The sequence below is a fragment of the Carlito syrichta genome, unplaced genomic scaffold (genome assembly GCF_000164805.1).
Source record: "Carlito syrichta isolate Samal-C Ts95f unplaced genomic scaffold, Tarsius_syrichta-2.0.1 Scaffold308820, whole genome shotgun sequence".
NCBI classification, from domain to species: Eukaryota; Metazoa; Chordata; class Mammalia; order Primates; family Tarsiidae; genus Carlito; species Carlito syrichta.
Genome location: NW_007252916.1, coordinates 612,973 through 632,086, shown reverse-complemented (window position 1 = coordinate 632,086; position 19,114 = coordinate 612,973). Strand labels below are relative to the sequence as shown.

The window sequence follows — 19,114 nt, the reverse complement described above, 5'->3', positions numbered from 1 at the left end:
GAAGGCTGAGGCAGAAGGATCACCTAAGCCCAGCAGGTCGAGGCTGCAGTGGCTGTGAGCGTGCCACTACACTACAGTATGGGTGACAGAGTAAGACTCCGACTCAAAAAGAAAAGAAAAGAAACCTGTTCTCTTGGTGGCCAGCCCATGGTTCTTCAATGCTTCTCTCATGTGAATATGAATAAATACATTTTCATGTGAAACTGTATTTCTTACAAAAATCTTGGCTTAAAAAAAAGCAAATGCTAAATAAACCCATAGTCTCAGAAATTCCTAGTGAAGGAAAATGTGATTTCTAATCCTGACTCCTCAGAAATGCCTTTTGGAGAAGTGAAAGTGGAGCTGCCTTCAGCTGCTCCCCACCCACCACCCCCTTCCCTGTGGAATGTCTTGCTCAATTCTCTCCTCTGAAACTATTCAGAATTGTAGCAGACTCGCTGATGCTCTTTGAAAATGTCTTGGACAACTAGAGGAATGGAGAGAAACAAGGGGAAATCTGGAACCCCACCTCCCCAATATTGTATGGCCTCTGCTTCCCAGCCAGCCTCTTGACTCCAGTGGCCAATGGCAGGAGGAGGGCAGAAAGCCTGCCTAAGGTCACACATCCAAGTGAAGTGACTTTAGAATTAGACTGCAGCCGGACTTGGTGGCTCAGCCTGTAATCCCACGCCTTTGGGAGGCTGAGCTGAGTGGATTGCCTGAGCCCGCGGGTTTGAGACCCGCCTGGTCGGCGAGACCTCATCTCTACAATAAATAAAAAAATCAGCCGGGCATGGTAGTGTATGCCTGTAATTCCGGCTACTCTGAAGACCGAGGCGGAAGGATCGCTGGAGCCCAGCAGGCAAGGCTACGGTGGCCAGGAGCGATCACTGCACTCCAGTCTGGGCGACCGAGTAAGACTCCAACTTAAAAAAAAAAGAATTAGACTGCACAGTGCAGAAATTTTAGACCTTAGAACCAAAGTGTCTGCTGCCTGTTGGAGGGGAAGTTCACTCACAGCAGGGGAAAGAGACTGGCACAATATTCATTCATTCATATATCCACAGATACGTATAGAGTGTCTACTGTGTCCCAAGCGAAGTTCTAGGCGAAGTTCTAGTTCTAGTTCTACTGTCTACCCAAGCAAAGTTCTAGTTCTACTGTCTACTGTGTCCCAAGCGAAGTTCTAGGCGCTAGAAGTAGTTTTTTAAAAAATGGTAAGGCCCCTGCTTTCATGCTGCTTATAGTGTAAGAGACAATGAACAAATGAACAGAACACATACACCAAGAGACAATTGTCACTGTAACAGGCCCAGTTACAGGAAAAATGCATTTCACACATTGATCATAGCTTAGACATATTGCAGGGTTAGTGGTGTCTCTTCAAGTGACTGAGGAGCTCTCCTCCAGAAGGGGTGGACAAGGAGAAAGAAAGGCCTCAGAAGGAAGTCTCCACTGGATCTTATTGAATCGAAGTGTGAAGGAAATGCCTTGAGAATGAGGGGACAGGGCTGGACTGAAAGCTAGGAGAGAAGTTTGTGTAAACTTCTGTGTGTCTGCCTCCTGCACCACCCAGCCCCTAGGTCGCCTACTTTGCCTGCTACATCTACAGATGAAATGGAAGCATTTGGGCGTGAGCTCTCAACTTCCCTCCCCCAACCCCCTGTCTTTTCTCTGGTTCCATTCAGCATCACTCTCCTCTCTAATCCTTGTTCCTTTTTGAAAGTTCACCTTCTGTCTGGACTCATGAAGGGGTCTCCTCTGCTTTTCTTTAGATCTTGCTCCTACTCTCTCTTCTATCCCTGCATTTCATTCTTGCCTTCTCTCCTGGCACTTTCAAAGTTTATAAGCAAACTGAAGTCTCTCACATTGTCAATAATCAGCCAATGGTTCAGGCTCAGTCTGGGTCCCTCCCATCTTGAAATTTGGGCTTCCCTTACCTGCTGGGATACCCCTCTCTCTACTGTTCATGTTCTTCTCTGGCTGTTATTCCTCACCTTCCTTTGCAAGTTCTCTTCCTCTTCCTTTTCATTTTGATGCATAGATTCCCCAGGATTTCATCTCGTCTCTAACCATCTCAGAGTGAATGAGATTCAGATTCTTTCTTGAGGGCAGGCTGACTGAGGAGAAAGTGGGAGGGAAAGAACAGGAGAACTGAGCTCTTGAGCAGGGAGCATCTTAAAGTAGGGAGGAGACACCAAGCAGGGAAGACTGATGCTTTTTGGATCTTCTTGGTCCCAGAGGAACTTTATTCCTTTATCTCTATCATATTCAGCTGTAATTATCCTCCAAAGACTGGGGACAAAAATTCTGAGATGTCCCTGCTCTTGCCAATGCCCTAGGGAAGGAAAACTGAGGAGCCAGTGAATCACTATTTCTTCTTCAGTGTCTGACACACCCAGACTTTAAACGAAGGGGAAGTTGAGGGAGGAAGTCTGGCAGACAAGCACTCACTATATTGCCTTGAGCAAGGCAAGGCCCCAAGCAAAGGCAAGGTCTTGCTTGGTTGTTCTGCATCCTAGCCAAAGAGCAAGGGATGCAGCCTGCTAAACGGAATTGGCGTCTCAGATGCCCACACATCCGGGTGCACATAGTACAGATAAAGCCTCAGCTACAACAAGACAACCGTGGAACAGCTTGCCATTTAGGTAGCAACAAAATTCCTATAGCTCCCTCACAGACCTTGAATCCCTTCCAACTTCCTTTGTGCTTGATTATAAAATAAACATACTGAGTTAGTTCGGAACCACTTCTCCTTCATCAGAGGAAAGTGTCCCACCTGGCCCCAGCTTTTCTTCATGTCTTTGTTTCTGTGTCTTTCTTAATCTCTCGCCGCCCTTTCTCAGGACCCTCAAGGCAGCCACGCAGGTCGCGGCAAGAAGGGACCATGGACCCTTGGTCTGGAGAGACGTGACTTGTTGATGGTGGAATTCCAGGTAGTACTGTACAGTGACAAGCAGAGAGGAATGGTATTTGGGCTTGAGGAGTCTTTGGTACCTTCCAACCCACTCAACTCCTGCTGATACCTGTGACTGGGAGCAAACTCTGCAGACTGACCAGATGCAGTGTTCCTTTCTGAGGCATGAGAACCACCTTGAGCGCTTGTTAGAAATACCAATTCCCGAGCACCACACAAGACCTATAAATCAGAACTGAGAATTGAGTGGGGACACAGAAGACTGTATTAAAATGCATTTTAATATATGTCCCAGGCAGTTCAAATGTAATATTTGAGAAGCTCTGGCTTGGTAGTCACAAGTTAAGACCCTAGCTAGAGTCAGAAGCCCAGGTTTGGCTTTTGATTTTTGCACTTACTAGATCTGCAAACTTGGACACGACATTGAATTTGTCTAAGCCTCAGTTTTCGCATCTGTAAAATGGGATAATAACCATTATTATTTATAGAGGTATTGTGAGAATTAAATGAGATGGGGCATGCACAGTAAGAACTTGTGATTAGCATACAATGCATGTTAGTTTTCTAAAGCACATTTTCATATTGAGGTTCTCATTATATGGAAGAAGTCGCAGCTAAGGACTGGGGTGTTGCCAATATTGGAAGTTCTTGAACCACAGTTCTGCTTTCAGTTCTGCTATGAAAAGAAAAAATGTATCAGCTTGGTGTCAGCATGGCAGAGTAAAAGGAGCATAAACTTTGACATCAGTTTGGACTGAGCTACGGTCTCAGGTTAGTAATAGCTGTGTAGTCTTTAGCAAATTTCTTAACCTCTAGAGTTCTATTTCCTTTTCTGAGAGTAATAATAGTTGGACCCTTTGGAAGGTCATAATGAGGGCTAAGCAATAACACATATGTGAGTGGTTCTCAACCTTGGCCTCATATTAGAATCATCTGGAGAGGTTTATATAAACAAAGTGAGTGCAGTGGCTTGCACCTGTAGTCCCAGCTCCTCAGGAGGCTGAGTTGGGAGAATTGCTTGAGCCAACCTGGACAACGTAGCAAGACTGTGTGAGTTGTAGGCCAGCCTGGGCAATGTAGCAAGACTGTGTCACTAAATAAACAAATAAACAAAGCCCCACCCCAGGTCAGTTAAACAGAATTTCTCATGTAGTGCACACTTCAGCAGTTTTTAAAGCTCCTCAGTTGATTCCAGTGTCTGGGCAAGGGTGGGAACTTCTGTTATTCCTCAAGTTCTTGGCCCAGGGGCTGGTACACCCAAAGTCATCAATAACTAATAACTAACAGGTATGCCCCTAATTCCTCTTGTTCTTCCTTCTTCCATTCATGGTGTCCACCAACTTTCCCCCAGTTGACTAGAACTGAGGTCAGGCCCTGCCAGTCCCATTACCTCCTCCCAGCCCCTGGAACCCCCTATACCTACATCTGTGGACTCAGCCCATCCCCATGCCCTGGGATAAGGGCTGACCTGTGGTTCAGGAGTTGAACCAACTTTGGTCCCACACTGGCTCCTACTGGTCTAGACTGGATCCTGGGCCCCCACTTGCTCTCCATTCCTGCTTTATCCCTGAGTCTGAGTCCTGCTTAAAGAGCCCTCTGGTCTCTCAGCTCTTAAAGACAAAGCTGTTTCCTCTCCTGTGGCAGTCACCCCTCTTCCCCAAAATAGAAACCTATGTCTGCCTTGTGGCAAGACTCTGCATCTTCTTAACTGGGTCAGCAATATCAAGCACTATGTGGTGGACTTCCTGTCAAAGATGGCAGAATTATCACTTACTTTTCCCCCCTTTTCTTCCTGAGACACCACAAAGATGGAAAAGAATAAAAGTTTAAAGGTATAGACTCATGAAATTCTTTTAACAAGAGAGCCTCATTACATTGAAGTATGAGCATAAGTGGTTTGTGTGGTGACCCCCTCCTCACTCAAGATGTCCACATCCTAATCCCTAGAACCCGTAACTATGTCAGATTACATGACAAAGAAGAATTAAGGTCGAAAATAGAATTAAGATTGTTAATCAGCTGACTTTGAGATGAGAAGATTAACCTGAATTATTTTGGTGGGTCCCATGTAATCATAAGTGTCCTTATAATTGGGAGAGGAGGACAGTAAAAGAGAGTAAGAAGGAGTTGTGACTATAAAAGAACTGTGAATATGAAAGAAAGAAGAAGGGGCCATGAGCCAAGGAATGTGAGTGGCCTCTAGAAACCAAAAAGATTAAGGAAATGGATTCTTCCATAGAGCCTCCAGATGGGACACAGCCCTGATGACGCTGTGATTTTAGCCCAGTGAGACTTATGTTGGGCTGCTGAACTCCAGAACTGTAAGGTAATAAATTTGTGTTGTTTCACGCCACTAAGTATGTAGTTTGGTCGAGCAGCCCTAGGAAATGGGTTACTTTATATATATATATTTTTTTTTTTTTTTTTTTTTTTTGAGTTGGAGTCTCACTCCGTTGCCCAGACTAGAGTGCAGTGGCACACTCACGGCCACCCCAGTGTTAACCTGCTGGGCTCAGGTGATCCTTCCACCTCAGCCTTTCAAGTCGGAACATCAGGCGCTCGCTACCATGCCCAGCTAATGTTTTTTTTTTTTAATGTATTGTAGAGATAAAGTCTCACCAAGTTGCCCAGGCTGGTCTCGAACCCCAAGGCTCAGGCAATCCTCTAGCCTCAGCCTCCCAAAGTGCTAGGATTATGGGCTCGAGCCATTGTGCCTGGCCATTACTTTATATTGTTAAGCAGACTCATTTCAGTTTTTAAAACTGAGTCATGCTCATTTTGAAACATCAGTCTTATATTTGACTCAAAACTCTCCCCATTCCCCCAGTGAGGGAAATAGAAAGAGAAGTGGAGGCTGCTCAGATCTCAACACCTCTCATCCCACACTTAATTCCCTGGCCTTGGATTAAGGAGGAAAGAGGAAAATAAACAATTTCCCATGGGAATTTTCCCATCAGTGGGTCATCACTGCTGGTCTAGTTTGTGTGGTAGGGTGGGGGCTCCCAACTCAACTCCTGGCCCTTGGGAGACTTCTTGTCTTCTTGTGATTCTTTGATGAGACTGCATATTTGGGCTGATTCTCAGCATCCCTTCTTTGCCATTCTTTAATAACTCTCAGCAGTTCTGTACTCTCAATCTTATTGATCCTCTGTGGCCTCAACTTCAGGATCACCAGCAAGGGTAGGATTCAGCTTCCATACCTTTCCAGGGCCTGAACTTGATCATGTAGCCCACTGGCTATACTCCCAACCATCTCTCCCCAGAGCTCCTCTCCCGTCTCTGGAAGCACCTTGATCATTCAACTAGCTTGGTGGCCTAGAGAACATCCTACTTGAAGTGGGATGTGATTCTGTAGGGTCCCTTCTATCAGCTGCACTATCCCCAAAAGACAAGCTTTTCTTAATTCTGTTGAAAAGGCATCTCTCAGCAGACCATGAAGCAGGGGCTGACTCACCACAGAGGAGCTGTTTCTTTGATCTTAGAATGTGGGGAACTTGAGATTTCTATTTATTATTATTATTATTATTTTACTATTTTTTTTTGAGTTGGAGTCTCACTCTGTTGCCCAAGCTGGACTGCAGTGGCACAGTCATGGCTCACTGCAGACTTGACCTTCCAGGCTCAGAGATCGTTCTGCCTCAGCCTCCTGAGTAGCTGGGACTACAGGCACACACCACCACACCTGGCTAATTTTTCTATTTTTTGTAGAGACAAAGTCTCACTATGATGCCAAGTGTGGTCTTAAACTCCTTAAAATCCTCTTGCCTTCACCTCCCAAAGTGCTAGAATTACAGCCATGAGCCACCACTCCCAGCCAGGGACTTTAATTCTCAACAGGGGGCCCTGATCATTCATTCTGGGGATTTCCTGTGGCCTTGTATACTACCGCAAAATATCCTAAATATTCTAAAGCAAAATATCCTAAACCCCATTTGGTGTTTCCTTGATGACTGGGGGCATCATTACCAACATCAACAGAGGAAGGACCTGTGACAAAAAGAGAAAGCCTTCCAGCCCTCCTTCCTTCCTGAGTGACCTCGACAGGTCACTTTACCTCAGTCTCAGCTCCGCATCTAGGGAACAGCATGGTGATCAAGTATTAAATGAACTGAGAGATGGGAAAGCATGTGAAAGATTGCTTGATTCACTGAACTTGCTCAAAACATCTGATGGCAAATCAAACCCATTTCATTAGTAAGAACAAAACTGGGAAAAAAATACTTATTCTGAGTAGTTCTGAAAATGACTCAGTTTCATTTTCTAACAGCATCATTCTAATTCCTTTTTCTTTTCCAGGAAACTGGTGAGAATGAAATTTCTTTGACCTTGAAACCTAGGCAATAGTTTTTCTTGGAAGCTAGACTGCATGGTTGATTGACTCTTTTCAATTTTATCCAAGTAAATGCACACAGTTCAAAAACTGTGCAAAGGAATGCAAAGGTTTAGAGGGAAAAGCAACAGCCCCTGGCCTCCTGTCCTATCATGTCCTTCCATGTTATCATGCTTCTCAGATACAACGGCTTTGAACACTCGTGTCCTTGTATTTACTTCCATAGCTCTAAAGAGTATGTTTAAATTGCCTTTTGGAAAAGTTCTTCAAGAGTAAAACAAAAAGACAAAGAGGAAGAAAATATGAGAGGAAAGACAAAGAACCAGGAATTTGAATAAAAAGAAAAAGAATTGAGAAAGTGAAGGAAGGAAATTCTGTCTATCTACGTCCCTGTCTTCAATCTATCTTTCTTTCCATCTGGGCTAAAGGGTGAGATTCCAATTTATGTTTGCTGAATATTTTTTTTGACTTGTATTTGCTGAGGCTGCCTTCTGACATGTGGCCCTTCTTAAGTCCAGTGTTCTTTTAACCTTATTGGTCCCTGCAAAACCCAATTTCACAGGTATCTATTGAGAGCCAATTTCCAATCTCCTTTTCTTTCCTTTTCTCTATGATTCTTCTTCCTTTTTGCTCTCTTTTGTGCATCCTGAAAACAAGATCTGCAACGAAACCTCTGTCGTGTGAGTGCCTAAAGTGTGAGTTATCCTGAGTGAGTAAAACTCCAGAACATCACAAAAGCATCCAGTTAAGCAAAAAAGTAAGCTACAGAATGATGTATAGAACAGCACTAGTTTAGTCCTCACTTGTACCCCACACCTCTATAATAAAAATGAATAAATAAATAAATAAAGAGGTTCCATCTAGAGTAAAAAAAAAATATTAAAAATCAAAGACAGCAACTTTAAATGGGGTTACTGCATGGAAGGGGAAACAAGGCATTTGAAAGTTTATGAGTAATGGTTCTTATGAAACAGTGAAATGAACAATTTATTTCATATCCCTTTCTTTACATTTTAAGGAAAAATCCTTCCAGATTTGTTTCAGAATAGAAATGCTTTACGTTTTCATTGAAAAAAAGAACAGAACTAATTATACATTATTGGTTTTGTCACATATGCTTTTATCAATAGCCCAAGAACATTATATTTGATCAAGCTAAAACTTCAGTAAAGAAATGAAGTTTGAAACCAAAAATCTGAATCATAGTATAATAATGAAGCTGTTAATTATTCCATGAATTTGCTATGCCAGTAATACAAACACATTTTAAAATTTGCGGCAAAGTTAGAAGGTCTTTGTAGTAATGATGGCTTTAGCAGCATCCTAATTCTACTGCCTGCCTAGGCGCCTTTTTAGATCATGAATATTATTCAAAAGCATCAATCTGAAATGACACTGAGTGGACAAGTATGGTGTTTCCATTGACTAAATGGTGAACCGGAAATTGATTTATATTCTCATGTAACCAGGATTCCAGAATATCTCCTAAAGATCCCTCAAGAATTACTTCCACATTAATATCCAAATGAAATGGCCAAGTGCCCATTCCACAGATGAAGGGAGCCCAACCTCTCCCTAAGATCTTCCTGAATTCCTGGGAGCCCCTCCTATTAAGCCATCCTGCAGCCAGCTCCCCACTGTCACTCAGAGCCTGGCAGCTGCTGTTCTTTTTTTTTTTTTTTTTTTTTTTTGAGTTGGAGTCTCACTCTGGCTCCCAGACTAGAGTGCAGTGGGACAGCCTCGACCTGCTAGGCTCCAGCGATCCTTCTGCCTCAGCCTTCCAAGTAGCTGGAACTACAGGCGCACGCTACCACGCCCAGCTAATTTTTGATTTATTGTAGAGATGAGGTCTTGTCAACTTGCCCTGCGGGTCTCAAACCCATGGGCTCAGGCAATCCACTCACCTCAGCCTCCCAAAGCGAGGGATTACAGACTGAGCCACTGAGCCCGGCTGCTGCTGTTCTTACTACTTGCCCACATGTCACCCCTGGCTTGATAAACCACTGCAACATGTCATTTCCCCCCAGGCTGTGCTCATGCAAGCTTTAATGTTATGCAGTTTTATTGAAGATTCGATGGTAATGGAAGGTTACAGCACAGCATAATATAAGCAGTAATTTAAGACTGAATTTTAGACTTGCCTATCCTGTAAATGTACTGGGCATTTGCTACTATATGAACTTTCTGACCATGCTCTGACTCTGGACTCGCTTCTTGACCTCTCCACCTGCCGCTAATCTCTCCTAAGAGCCTCCTCCTTCAGCTCCCAAGTTCCTGTTATTTCTCTCATGCAGAGTCACTCAGCCTGCTCTGCATCTTCAGCTTCATCCTCTAAACATCCCTCACTTAAAGTGACCCATGAAGGCATTTTTCTAAACCCCACCTCAAAAAACCTCTCAAAATTATCTCTACCCTGTTATAAATTAAGTCTGTCTTGCCCTCATGATAGAAAAACAACTGCAGTCAATTATCGTTTTAAATGGCACCTTCTCCCTCCTGCTGCATGTTCAGCAATGTAAGAAAGAGTGGTGATTATGTCTACCATTTCTAGAGTACCTACTAGGTACATATCTCATCTCTAATCCGCACAAACCCCTGTAAAATAGTAGATGGTGTCATTCCCCTATTACAGATGGGGACACTGAGGCTCAGAGAAGGTTAAGTGACTTGCCTGCAGTTCCCCCAGCTGCTTATTGGGAGTGTTTAAGTGACTGCCTGGTTCCTAAGCTGATGTCTGCTTCTCTACACAACATGATAGATAATACCCACCACCACCCCTGCAAGGTGTTTTTCCTTCATGCCTCATTCTTCTGTCTCCACTCTTCTCAGGATTCCACTGCAATGAGTTGGTGGAAGAACAATTTCTGGATCATCCTAGCTGTGACCATCATTGTTGTCTCAGTGGGCCTGGGCCTCATCCTGTACTGTATCTGTAGACGGCAGCTTAGACAAGGTAATGCTATCTCACCTGGGCAGGTGAAAGGAGAGGTGGAGTGGTTATCAGGGCAGAGAGCTCCTTTAGGTCAGGGGGATTCATTCTGGGCCTGTATGGGCTGAACTTTGGATTAAGCATCATACACCCTGGCTTTGAGTCCTAACCCTGCCATGAATGTATGTCCCTGGACTTGTCTCCCCATCTGCATAATGAAGGGAGGGGGGTTAACTAATCTCCAGGAACCCTTCCAGCCTTAAGGGTTTGGATGAAAGCAGAATCTGTTTCAAGGCACAATGCTCAAACGCTTTCTCTTTCCTATGTGACTGCTGATCACAGCATCATTTCTGGGGCTTGAAAAGGAACACAAGTCTATGGAATGTCAAAGAACTATCATGAGAAGTGAAGCATGGACTCAACCCATGACCAGCATGTTTGACCCCGTGATTGTCTTCTCCAATATTATACTCTGAATTTTCTGGTGTTATCCCCACCTAGGCCAGAAACCTCTTAGTATTCTGAGAGAAATAAGTGACTACTTGGGTATTAACACTACCTTTAGATGATCTACAAATGGGTTTTCTACTTTGCTGTTCATTTCCAGAAACATTAAATTATTTGTTCAATGGTGTGTTGTCTTGACATTCCATCATTTTAAATAATGGCCTAAGCCAGGAGAATGGCAAATACAATGAAAGACACAGATACCCTCCCCTGGGACACTCTGGGCAGATATCCCTCAGTGATCAAGGCACTATCCTCCTGTTGCATTTGGACATGGCCTCAGAATCCTGCTCAGCCCAGTGCTGAAAGGTCAGCACTACGCAAGAACTATTTTTGTCATTCTTCTCAATCTTGTTTTAGAGATAAGAAAATTAAGTTTGAGAGAGAGAGAGCACACACCTTTATTGAAGTGCCATGAAAATTGGTGACAACACCTGTAATCCCAGCACTTTGGGAGACCAAGACAGGAGGATTGCTTGAGGCCAGAAGTTCAAAGCCAGCCTGGGCAACAAAGTGAGACCCTATCCCTTAAAAAAAAAAAAGAAAGAAAGAAAAATTAGCCAGGCGTGGTGGTGTACACCTGTAGTCCCAACTACTTGGGAGACTGAGGCAGTAGGATCTCTTGAGCCCAGAAGTTTGAGGCTGTGATGAGCCATGATCATGTTTCTGTACTCCATCCAGCCTGGATGACAGAGTGAAACAATCCCTCAAAAAAAAAAAAAAAAGTTGGGAACAGAACTCAGGTCTGCTGGGCTCCCAGTTCAAGGCTCTTTCCCTTCCATCCCTTAACCATAGTTAATTTTTTTTAATACAAAAATTATTTTCTGGGACCCTACAGTCCTCTGTTTACCTTCTTAAACTTTTCATTCTCAGATATGGACAAAAGTATAACACAACAAAAACAAAAACTTGCTCTCTTTTTACCTTGAACACTCTTATTAATAAGCAAGCTATAATTAATAATAACTTACATGTTATTCACAATTTATAAACTGTTTTTCCCATTCTTTATCTCATTTTCTTCCATCCACAGTTTTGATGAATCATTCAAACAAAATTTCTGAGTGCCAACTAAGTGCCAGTCACAGTACCAGGCAATGAGGAGATAAACACAGCCCACATGATTGCTATCCTCCCTGGATTAGTTCACAGGTTCTGTGGACAGATGGCCTAGGTTCAAAGTCCATCTCTGTGTCCCTAAGTCTGTTTACTCTGAGCAGTCCTTCCAAATGTCTTGGACTCGCCTGGTATCTGAAGAATTCTAAACTCCAAAATTATACCTTTTGCTAATTCTTCCTAAACGAATATGTTTTCTCCCCTTAGGCAAGAGATGGGAAATTACCAAGCCTTTGAAACAAAACCAAACAGATGAAGAAGAGATGTATGAGTAAGTGAGGGGAAATCCATCTGCTTTTTACCTTTGAGAACCACCTGTTTACTTTCACTCTTGCCCCTCCACTACTACACTAGTGTGACTGAGATGCCCACCTTTCCTGCGTTGCTGACAACATGTCATGCCTGCCAACGGTCCACCTCATATAGGCAGAGGCCTCAGGGCATCACAGGTGCAGGGCACCATCTGGAACTCTCTGCTCCCCATATCTTCCCTCATCTCATCAATTTTGACAAACACCACAGGTTGGGCTCTCTGTTGTGGGTCCACCACCCAGTCTATACTTGGATGGCTTCCAAGAATAACCCTCTGAAAGCTGCTGTGCAGAACAAAACTGCCATCCAGTTTACTTTTGTATTTAGTGATATATTTGGGACTTTGTGATTAATAGCTGTTGGGGTTCCCAAAGACCACCCTTAGGCTGGAGGACTCACTAGAAGGACTCACAAGACCCAGAAAAATCTATCATACTCATGGTTACAGTTTATCACAGTGAATGAACACAGATCAAAATCAACAAAGAAAAAAGGGTGCATAGGTTGGACTGTAGGAGAAACCAAGCACAAACTTCCAGTTGTTCTCTCCCAGTGAAGTCTCCCAGATAACCTTAATCCTTCCAGCAACAATGTGTGACAACAGATGTGAAGCATTACCAACCAGAGAAGCTCACCTGAGCCTTGGTTTTCATTTTACTGAGGTTGGCATGGCATGGCATTTCTCTCTCTCTAGCACCCACCTGACTGACCTTAGCTATTCAGTCTCCAGCCTCTCCAAGGGTCAAATTGATACAGCATGATCAAGACAAACAAAAACAGGAATTCGTCACAAATCACATTATTAGCATACACTATCTGGAATGACCCAAGGCCCCAAGTATATCAAGACACTCTTATGAATAGAAATATTTGGCTGGGCTTGGTGGCTCAGTCTATAATCCCAGCAATTTGGGAGGCTGAGGCAAGTGGATTGCCTGAGCCCATGAGTTCGAGACCACCCCGGACAACTTGGTAAGACCTCATCTCTACAATAAATAAAAAATTAGCCGGGTGTGGTAGTGCACACCTGTAGTTCTGGCTACTTGGAAAGCTGAGGCAGAAGGATCACCGGTGCCCAACAGGTCAACACTGGGGTGGCCATGAGTGTGCCATTACACTCCAGCCTGAATGACGGAGTGAGACTCCAACTCAAAAAAAATAAAAAAAATCAGAATATTCCAAGAGCTTAGAGATTATCTCTCAGGAGCTAGTCAAGAACCAGTCTTTTCTTTGGAATATGTACACTATCTAAAACAAAATGTTTGATTTTCTTATATGGCTTTTGTGTGGCATCAGGGGCCTAGCAAATAAGAGCTGGGCACAGTGCCATATGTCTGTAGTCCCAACTACTTAGGAGACTAAGGCACCTAAGCCCTAGAGTTTGAGGCTGCAGTGAGCTATGATTGTGCCATTGCACTCCAGCCTGAGCAACAGAGTGAGACCCTGTTGAAGGAAAGGAAGGAAGGAAGGGAAGAAGGAAGAAAGGAAGACAGGAAGGAAGGGAGAATGACTGAGAATGCTCTTCTCCATGAGCAAGTGAGTTTCTCAATTCTGAACCAGGCAAATTTTCCTGCCCAGCTCACAGGAAGTTCTGGAAAACCTCAGGTCTCCGCAAAGGAAAGGCCCTTTTCTCTGAATGGCAAAGACCCAAGCAGGGTTTGTGACTTCTGCAGTCAGGCCAGCTCTGGAGAAGAAAGTGAGAGGAACCAGATTTTCCCCAAATTTAGCAGTCAGATAAATTATCTTTCTCTCCCAGGAAGAGCCATGAAGTAGCAGAGAGAGCCACTTGATGCAGCTCAGCTCTTGCCATCTGTCACCTTCTGCACTCACTCCAACAATGTAAAAATGTTTATGCATTCCTAGACTTTATCATGTATCAGAGTCAAATCAGTGTACCTAGGAGAATGAAGGTACAGGTAAGGAAGATTTCCTGGAATTTTTTGTTAAAACTTCTTACCAAAGTATAATATAAATACCGAAAAGTGCCCAAAGTAAGTATACAACTCAATGAATTTATAAACTGACAGACCCGGGTATTTGGTACCCAGATCAAGAAACGAGAAGATATTACCAACACCTTACATGCTTACCTTAGACCATCTTTCAGCCATTACACCCCAAAGATAACCACTCTCTGTAACAGTTTGTTAGGGTTTTTTTTCGGCTTTTATGCTTTATAGAGGTACTTTTTTTAGGTGCTCTCTCTCTCTCTCTCTCTCTCTCTCTCTCTCTATATATATATATATATATATATATATATATATGCTTTTTTAGGTGCCTGGAATTTCCCTTAAAGGAACTACTGTGGGGAGTCCAGCAGGGTGTCCCTGCTCCGTCTCACTGTCTCAGGGGGTGCTTTTTATAAATGGGATCTTATAGTATATATGATTTGCTGTTTGGCTTCTTTTACTCAATACTATTTTTATAAGATTAACTATACACAGCTGTAGATTGTTCATTCTCACTGCTATACAGTATTTCACTGTGGGAGTATACCACAATTCATTTATCCATTCTTCTGCTGATGGGCATTTGGGCCATGTGATGGTTAATTTTACGTGTCTCTGTTTCTCACGAATAGTGCTGCTTTGAACATACAATTACGTGTTTTGGTGAACATACACAAGCCTTTCGGTAGAGCATTAGACCCAGTATCAGGACTGTTGTTGTTATTAAACTGGGGTCCACTCACACAGTAAGGTCAAACAATCACACTAAGTTTCACAGTGGGAGAAAGGAAGATGTTTATTCACAAGGCACCAAGCAAGGAGAATTTGGCAGCTTATGCTTAGGACCCAACCTCTCAGGTGGCTTGCAAGCAAGGGCTTTTAAAGGTAGGGGAAATTCCAGGAAAGTAGAAGTTACAGACAAAACTGTAAATAAATGCATGGAGGCTGTATGTTGGTTTGACCTAAAAAAGCAGGACATCTTACAACATGAAAGGTAACTGGTCCTATACCGGGGGGGGCGGGGTGAGGGCCAGATGAAGGCCCCAACTTCACCTGCATGAAGCCTACTTGTATAGTTAATCCTTACTTGTACCCCACGTTGTAATAAAATAAAATTTAATTTTAAAAAAGGCAGAACATCTTGAAGTGGTCATAGGTGGATTCAAAGATTTTCTGATTTGCATTGATTAAGGATGCAAAGCATTGCCTAAAATTTAGTGTCAGTAGAAAAGAATGTTAGCTCTGGCCAGTGAGCTTGACTTCCTCCAGGCCCCTCAGGAAGAATTTTAGAACAAAGAACAGTGATCAGAGTTCAGTTTTCAGTTCCCCCTTATCTGAAGTCTACATACCAACATACCAGTGGATGGCATTTTTCAGTTGATGGGGGCCCAGGTTTCTAGAAAACAACTCAGGGACATATGTTAAGATATTATCTTTAGTTTCTATAGGGGACCAGACATCTCATGACTCTAACTTCCTTGACTGTTGTTTTAAGCTACTATTATCTTCTTGTTTATCACGTTGCTCATTTACTTCTCAGAGTTAGTTATGTGCTTGGAATTTCCCTTGAAGGAACTACTGTGGAGAGCCCAGCAGGTTGTCTCTGCTTCATCTCACTGTCTCGGGATGTGTGTACATTCGTACATTCAGCTTTGAGAGTCCGTCTGTTTTGCAAATAGAAAACATCTGGTGCCTACCTCCCTCTCTTAATCCAGTTCAGATGAACCAGGAAGGTGTGCTCCATGCTCTGAGTTATAGCACTTCAACTTCCTTCCCTCAATTTCAGCCATTCCTTGAGCTAGAGGAAACAGTTTATGTAGGGTGCCAGTTACAAATGGGATGCAGGAACTAGAAAGGAAAGGAAATGCTTCCAATGTGGGGGGACCGAGATCTGAATGTTCAACACGTTCACTTTCCTTGACATTTTCTTTTAGATCTGCTGACAGTAGGCACAGTCCAACCCAAACACTGACTCCTTCTCTTTCTCTCTCTCTAGGAATGTTCTTAATGAATCACCAGTTCAATTACCCCCTCTGCCACCCAGGGATTTTCTTTCTCCAGAGGAGTCCAGTAAGTGCATTTTGCTGGTAACGAAAAGTTTCATTTAGGGTAGGATAAAAATTTATCTAGGTGTCTTAGTTATCTCAGGTTGCCATACTTAAAAATACCATAGACTGGGTGGTATTAAACAATAGACATTTATTTTGTCAGGTTGGAAGCCTGAGATCAGGGTGCTGGCTGATTTGGTTTCTGGTGAGGGCTCTCTTCCTGGCTTGCAGACAGCTGCCTTCTTGCTATGTCTTTACATGGCCTTTCCTTGATAAGTTCAAGCTGGGGATGGGAGCAGAAGAGCCAGCTCCCTGGTGTCTCTTTTTATAAGGACACTAATCTTATTGGATCAGAGCCTCACCCCACCCTTATGACCAAATATAGCCACATTGGGGGGTTAGGTCATCAACACATGAATTTTGAGGGCATAAAAACATTTAGTCTGTAATACCAGGATTTGTAGATATAGCATCTATTTAAAAGAGATGAATAAGCTTAAAAGAATGAGTATCAATGTTCCCAATATCCTGATGTAAATTCATGTTAAAATCCCAGCTTGTACAAACTGGCTAAAATAGCAAGATCTGTCTCTACAAAAAAAAAAAAGTTTAAAATTAGCTGGGCATCGTAGCATGTGCCTATAGTCCCAGCTACTTGGGAGACTGAGGCAGTAGGGTCCTTTGAGCCCAGGAGTTGGAGGTTACAGTGAGCTGTGATCATGCTACTATATTCCAGCCTGGGTGACAGAATAAGAATAACTTGGGAATGTGACTGGGTCTCTCACTTCCCATCAGAAAAAAATGCCCAGTTTCTTTGACTGTAATGTCCTTTCTTAAGCTCTTTGCACAGCTGGTTTTGCCTCTTCCTTCAGATGTCAGCTCAAAAGTCGCTTCCTCAAGGAGGCCCTTCCTGACCACCCTATCTAAAATAATCCTGCTAATTTTCTTTATGAAACTAGCACTTATCTAAAATTGTCTTATTCAGTTTATTTATTATCTATCTCCTCCACTGGAATAGAAGCTCCAGGAAAGCAGGAACCTTTCTTTACTTACCATCTAGAACAGCACCTGGGGCTTTATGGTTACTTAAGAAATGTATCCATTTTGATTGAATGGGTAAATAATATTAGCTAACATTTACTAAGCATGCACTGTGTTTCAGGCCCCATGCTAGGCACTTTACAGGTATTCTCATTTAATCCTCACAACAACTCTATGAGGCAGATACATTTTGATTCCTTTGATAGGCAGGACACGAGGCACAGAGAAGTTAAGTAATTTACCCAAGTCACAGAGCTAGTGACTTCTAGAACCTGAACAAGAACTCAGATTTGTCTAACTGTGGAGTTCTGCAGGAGATAAAAATGGCAGTAGTATTTCGGGTTCTCTTGGGAAAAGATGAGATTGTGGTAGAGGCAGTTCCAGTCCCCACCAAAGGTGGCACTGACCCCTTCACACTAATGGATCCCTTCTGCACTAATTAAATGTTTTGAAAACGTCCTCTTGGCCGGGCTCGGTGGCTCAGCCTGTAATCCCAGCACTTTGGGAGGCCCAGGCGAGTGGATTACCTGAGCCTGAGGGTTTGAGACCAGCCCCGGCAACTTGGTGAAACCTCGTCTCTACAATAAATCAAAAATTAGCCGGGCACGGTAGCACGCACCTATAGTTCCTGCTACTTGGAAGGCTGGGGCGGAAGGATCGCTGGAACCCAGCAGGTCAACACTGGAGTGACTGTGAGTGTGCCACTGCACTCCAGCCTGGGCAGTGGAGTGAGACTCCAACTCAAAAAGAAAAAAGAAAAAAGGAAACACACTCTTCCCTTCCTTCCTTCTTAGCAGAGAGATTTGTATATAAGCAATTATGGAGAGTCCTGGAAAACAGTGTAAGTCATTGGGAGGGATGTGCCGAAAAGGAAATATGTTTTGTATCACTTCCTTGTGAGTATTAGGATATATAGACATAACAGTATTTCTCTGTCTATTGGCTCTGGCCTGTTCCCTTTCTAAGCTCTTGCTTCCTGTTTCCCATGTAGTGTAGGCTTAGGCAGAAGAGACATGGGGGTCAAGATGTCTGACTAATTTTTGCTATTTACTCACTTGGGTGATCCTGAGACTGCGTCATGTCTGCGTCTAAATTTCCTCTGTAAAATGGGGATCTGGCCTACTAGGAAGTGGAAAGATCACAAAAATACATGAAAATCATGCTGAACCACTTGATCACAAATATATAAACACACAATAGCTTTGTATCTAAGGACTTTTTTGTGTATTCTAGCCCCACAGGAAACCCCAAGTCAGCCACCAGTTACATACTCATTGGTAAGCAAAGTTAAAAATAAGAAGACCATTTCCATCCCAAGCTACATTGAGCCTGAAGATGACTATGACGATGTTGAAATCCCTGCAAATACTGAAAACCATCATTTTGAAACAAGCATTTCTTCTTTTTTGGCAAGCTGAAAAGGGTTCACATGGCTTTTTTAAAAAACAATCAAGAATAATTGAACTTCAATAGGTGTCCAGATCCTGAAAGACAGTGGTATTTTATGAAGCTCTACAAGATAAAGCACTTTCTGAACCTTAGATGAAGGTGGTTGAGCAATCAAATGACTGCAACCAGAGGAAAGATGTGGACACTCAGCACTGAGGATTAAGAGAGGTCAGCCCTTGTGCTTCTGTTGAGGAAGTTTCCAGGGAGGACCCCTGGGATGCATCACTCCCACCAATGAGAAACTACTCATTTCTCGGCACTGTTTCCTCTTTTGTTCTCTTGGTTTGCATGGTTCTAAGTGATCTTAAATCTTAGCGTTTGATTGTACAGAGCCTCCCAGGCTCCCTTTCCCCTAAGGGCCTGGGCCAGCATGTTGGTCTTTCCCCTTCCATCCCACTCACCTCCTGCACTGTGAGACTGCGAGTTGTAGTTATAGAGACTGCACTTGTGCCCAAATCTTCACACCACATCTTGCCATTTTGCAAGGGCAGACAGTACTTTTCGTTCTTGTGACCCTTCCCTAACTTCATGCCCCTA

At 43.3% G+C, this 19,114-nt stretch overlaps 1 protein-coding gene across 1 annotated transcript in view; it reads left to right on the top strand.

The window, feature by feature from the left end:
• SCIMP (SLP adaptor and CSK interacting membrane protein) overlaps positions 1–18,710 on the top strand; it is a 23,709-nt gene extending 4,999 nt beyond the window's left edge. The window contains exons 2-6 of the mRNA XM_008065946.1: positions 10,056–10,179; positions 11,986–12,049; positions 16,036–16,104; positions 18,095–18,099; positions 18,362–18,710. Coding sequence (XP_008064137.1) covers positions 10,056–10,179; positions 11,986–12,049; positions 16,036–16,104; positions 18,095–18,099; positions 18,362–18,546 — 447 coding nt within the window. The 3' untranslated portion in view covers positions 18,547–18,710. The remainder of the gene's footprint in view (positions 1–10,055; positions 10,180–11,985; positions 12,050–16,035; positions 16,105–18,094; positions 18,100–18,361) is intronic.
• The last annotated feature ends 404 nt before the right edge of the window (positions 18,711–19,114 follow it).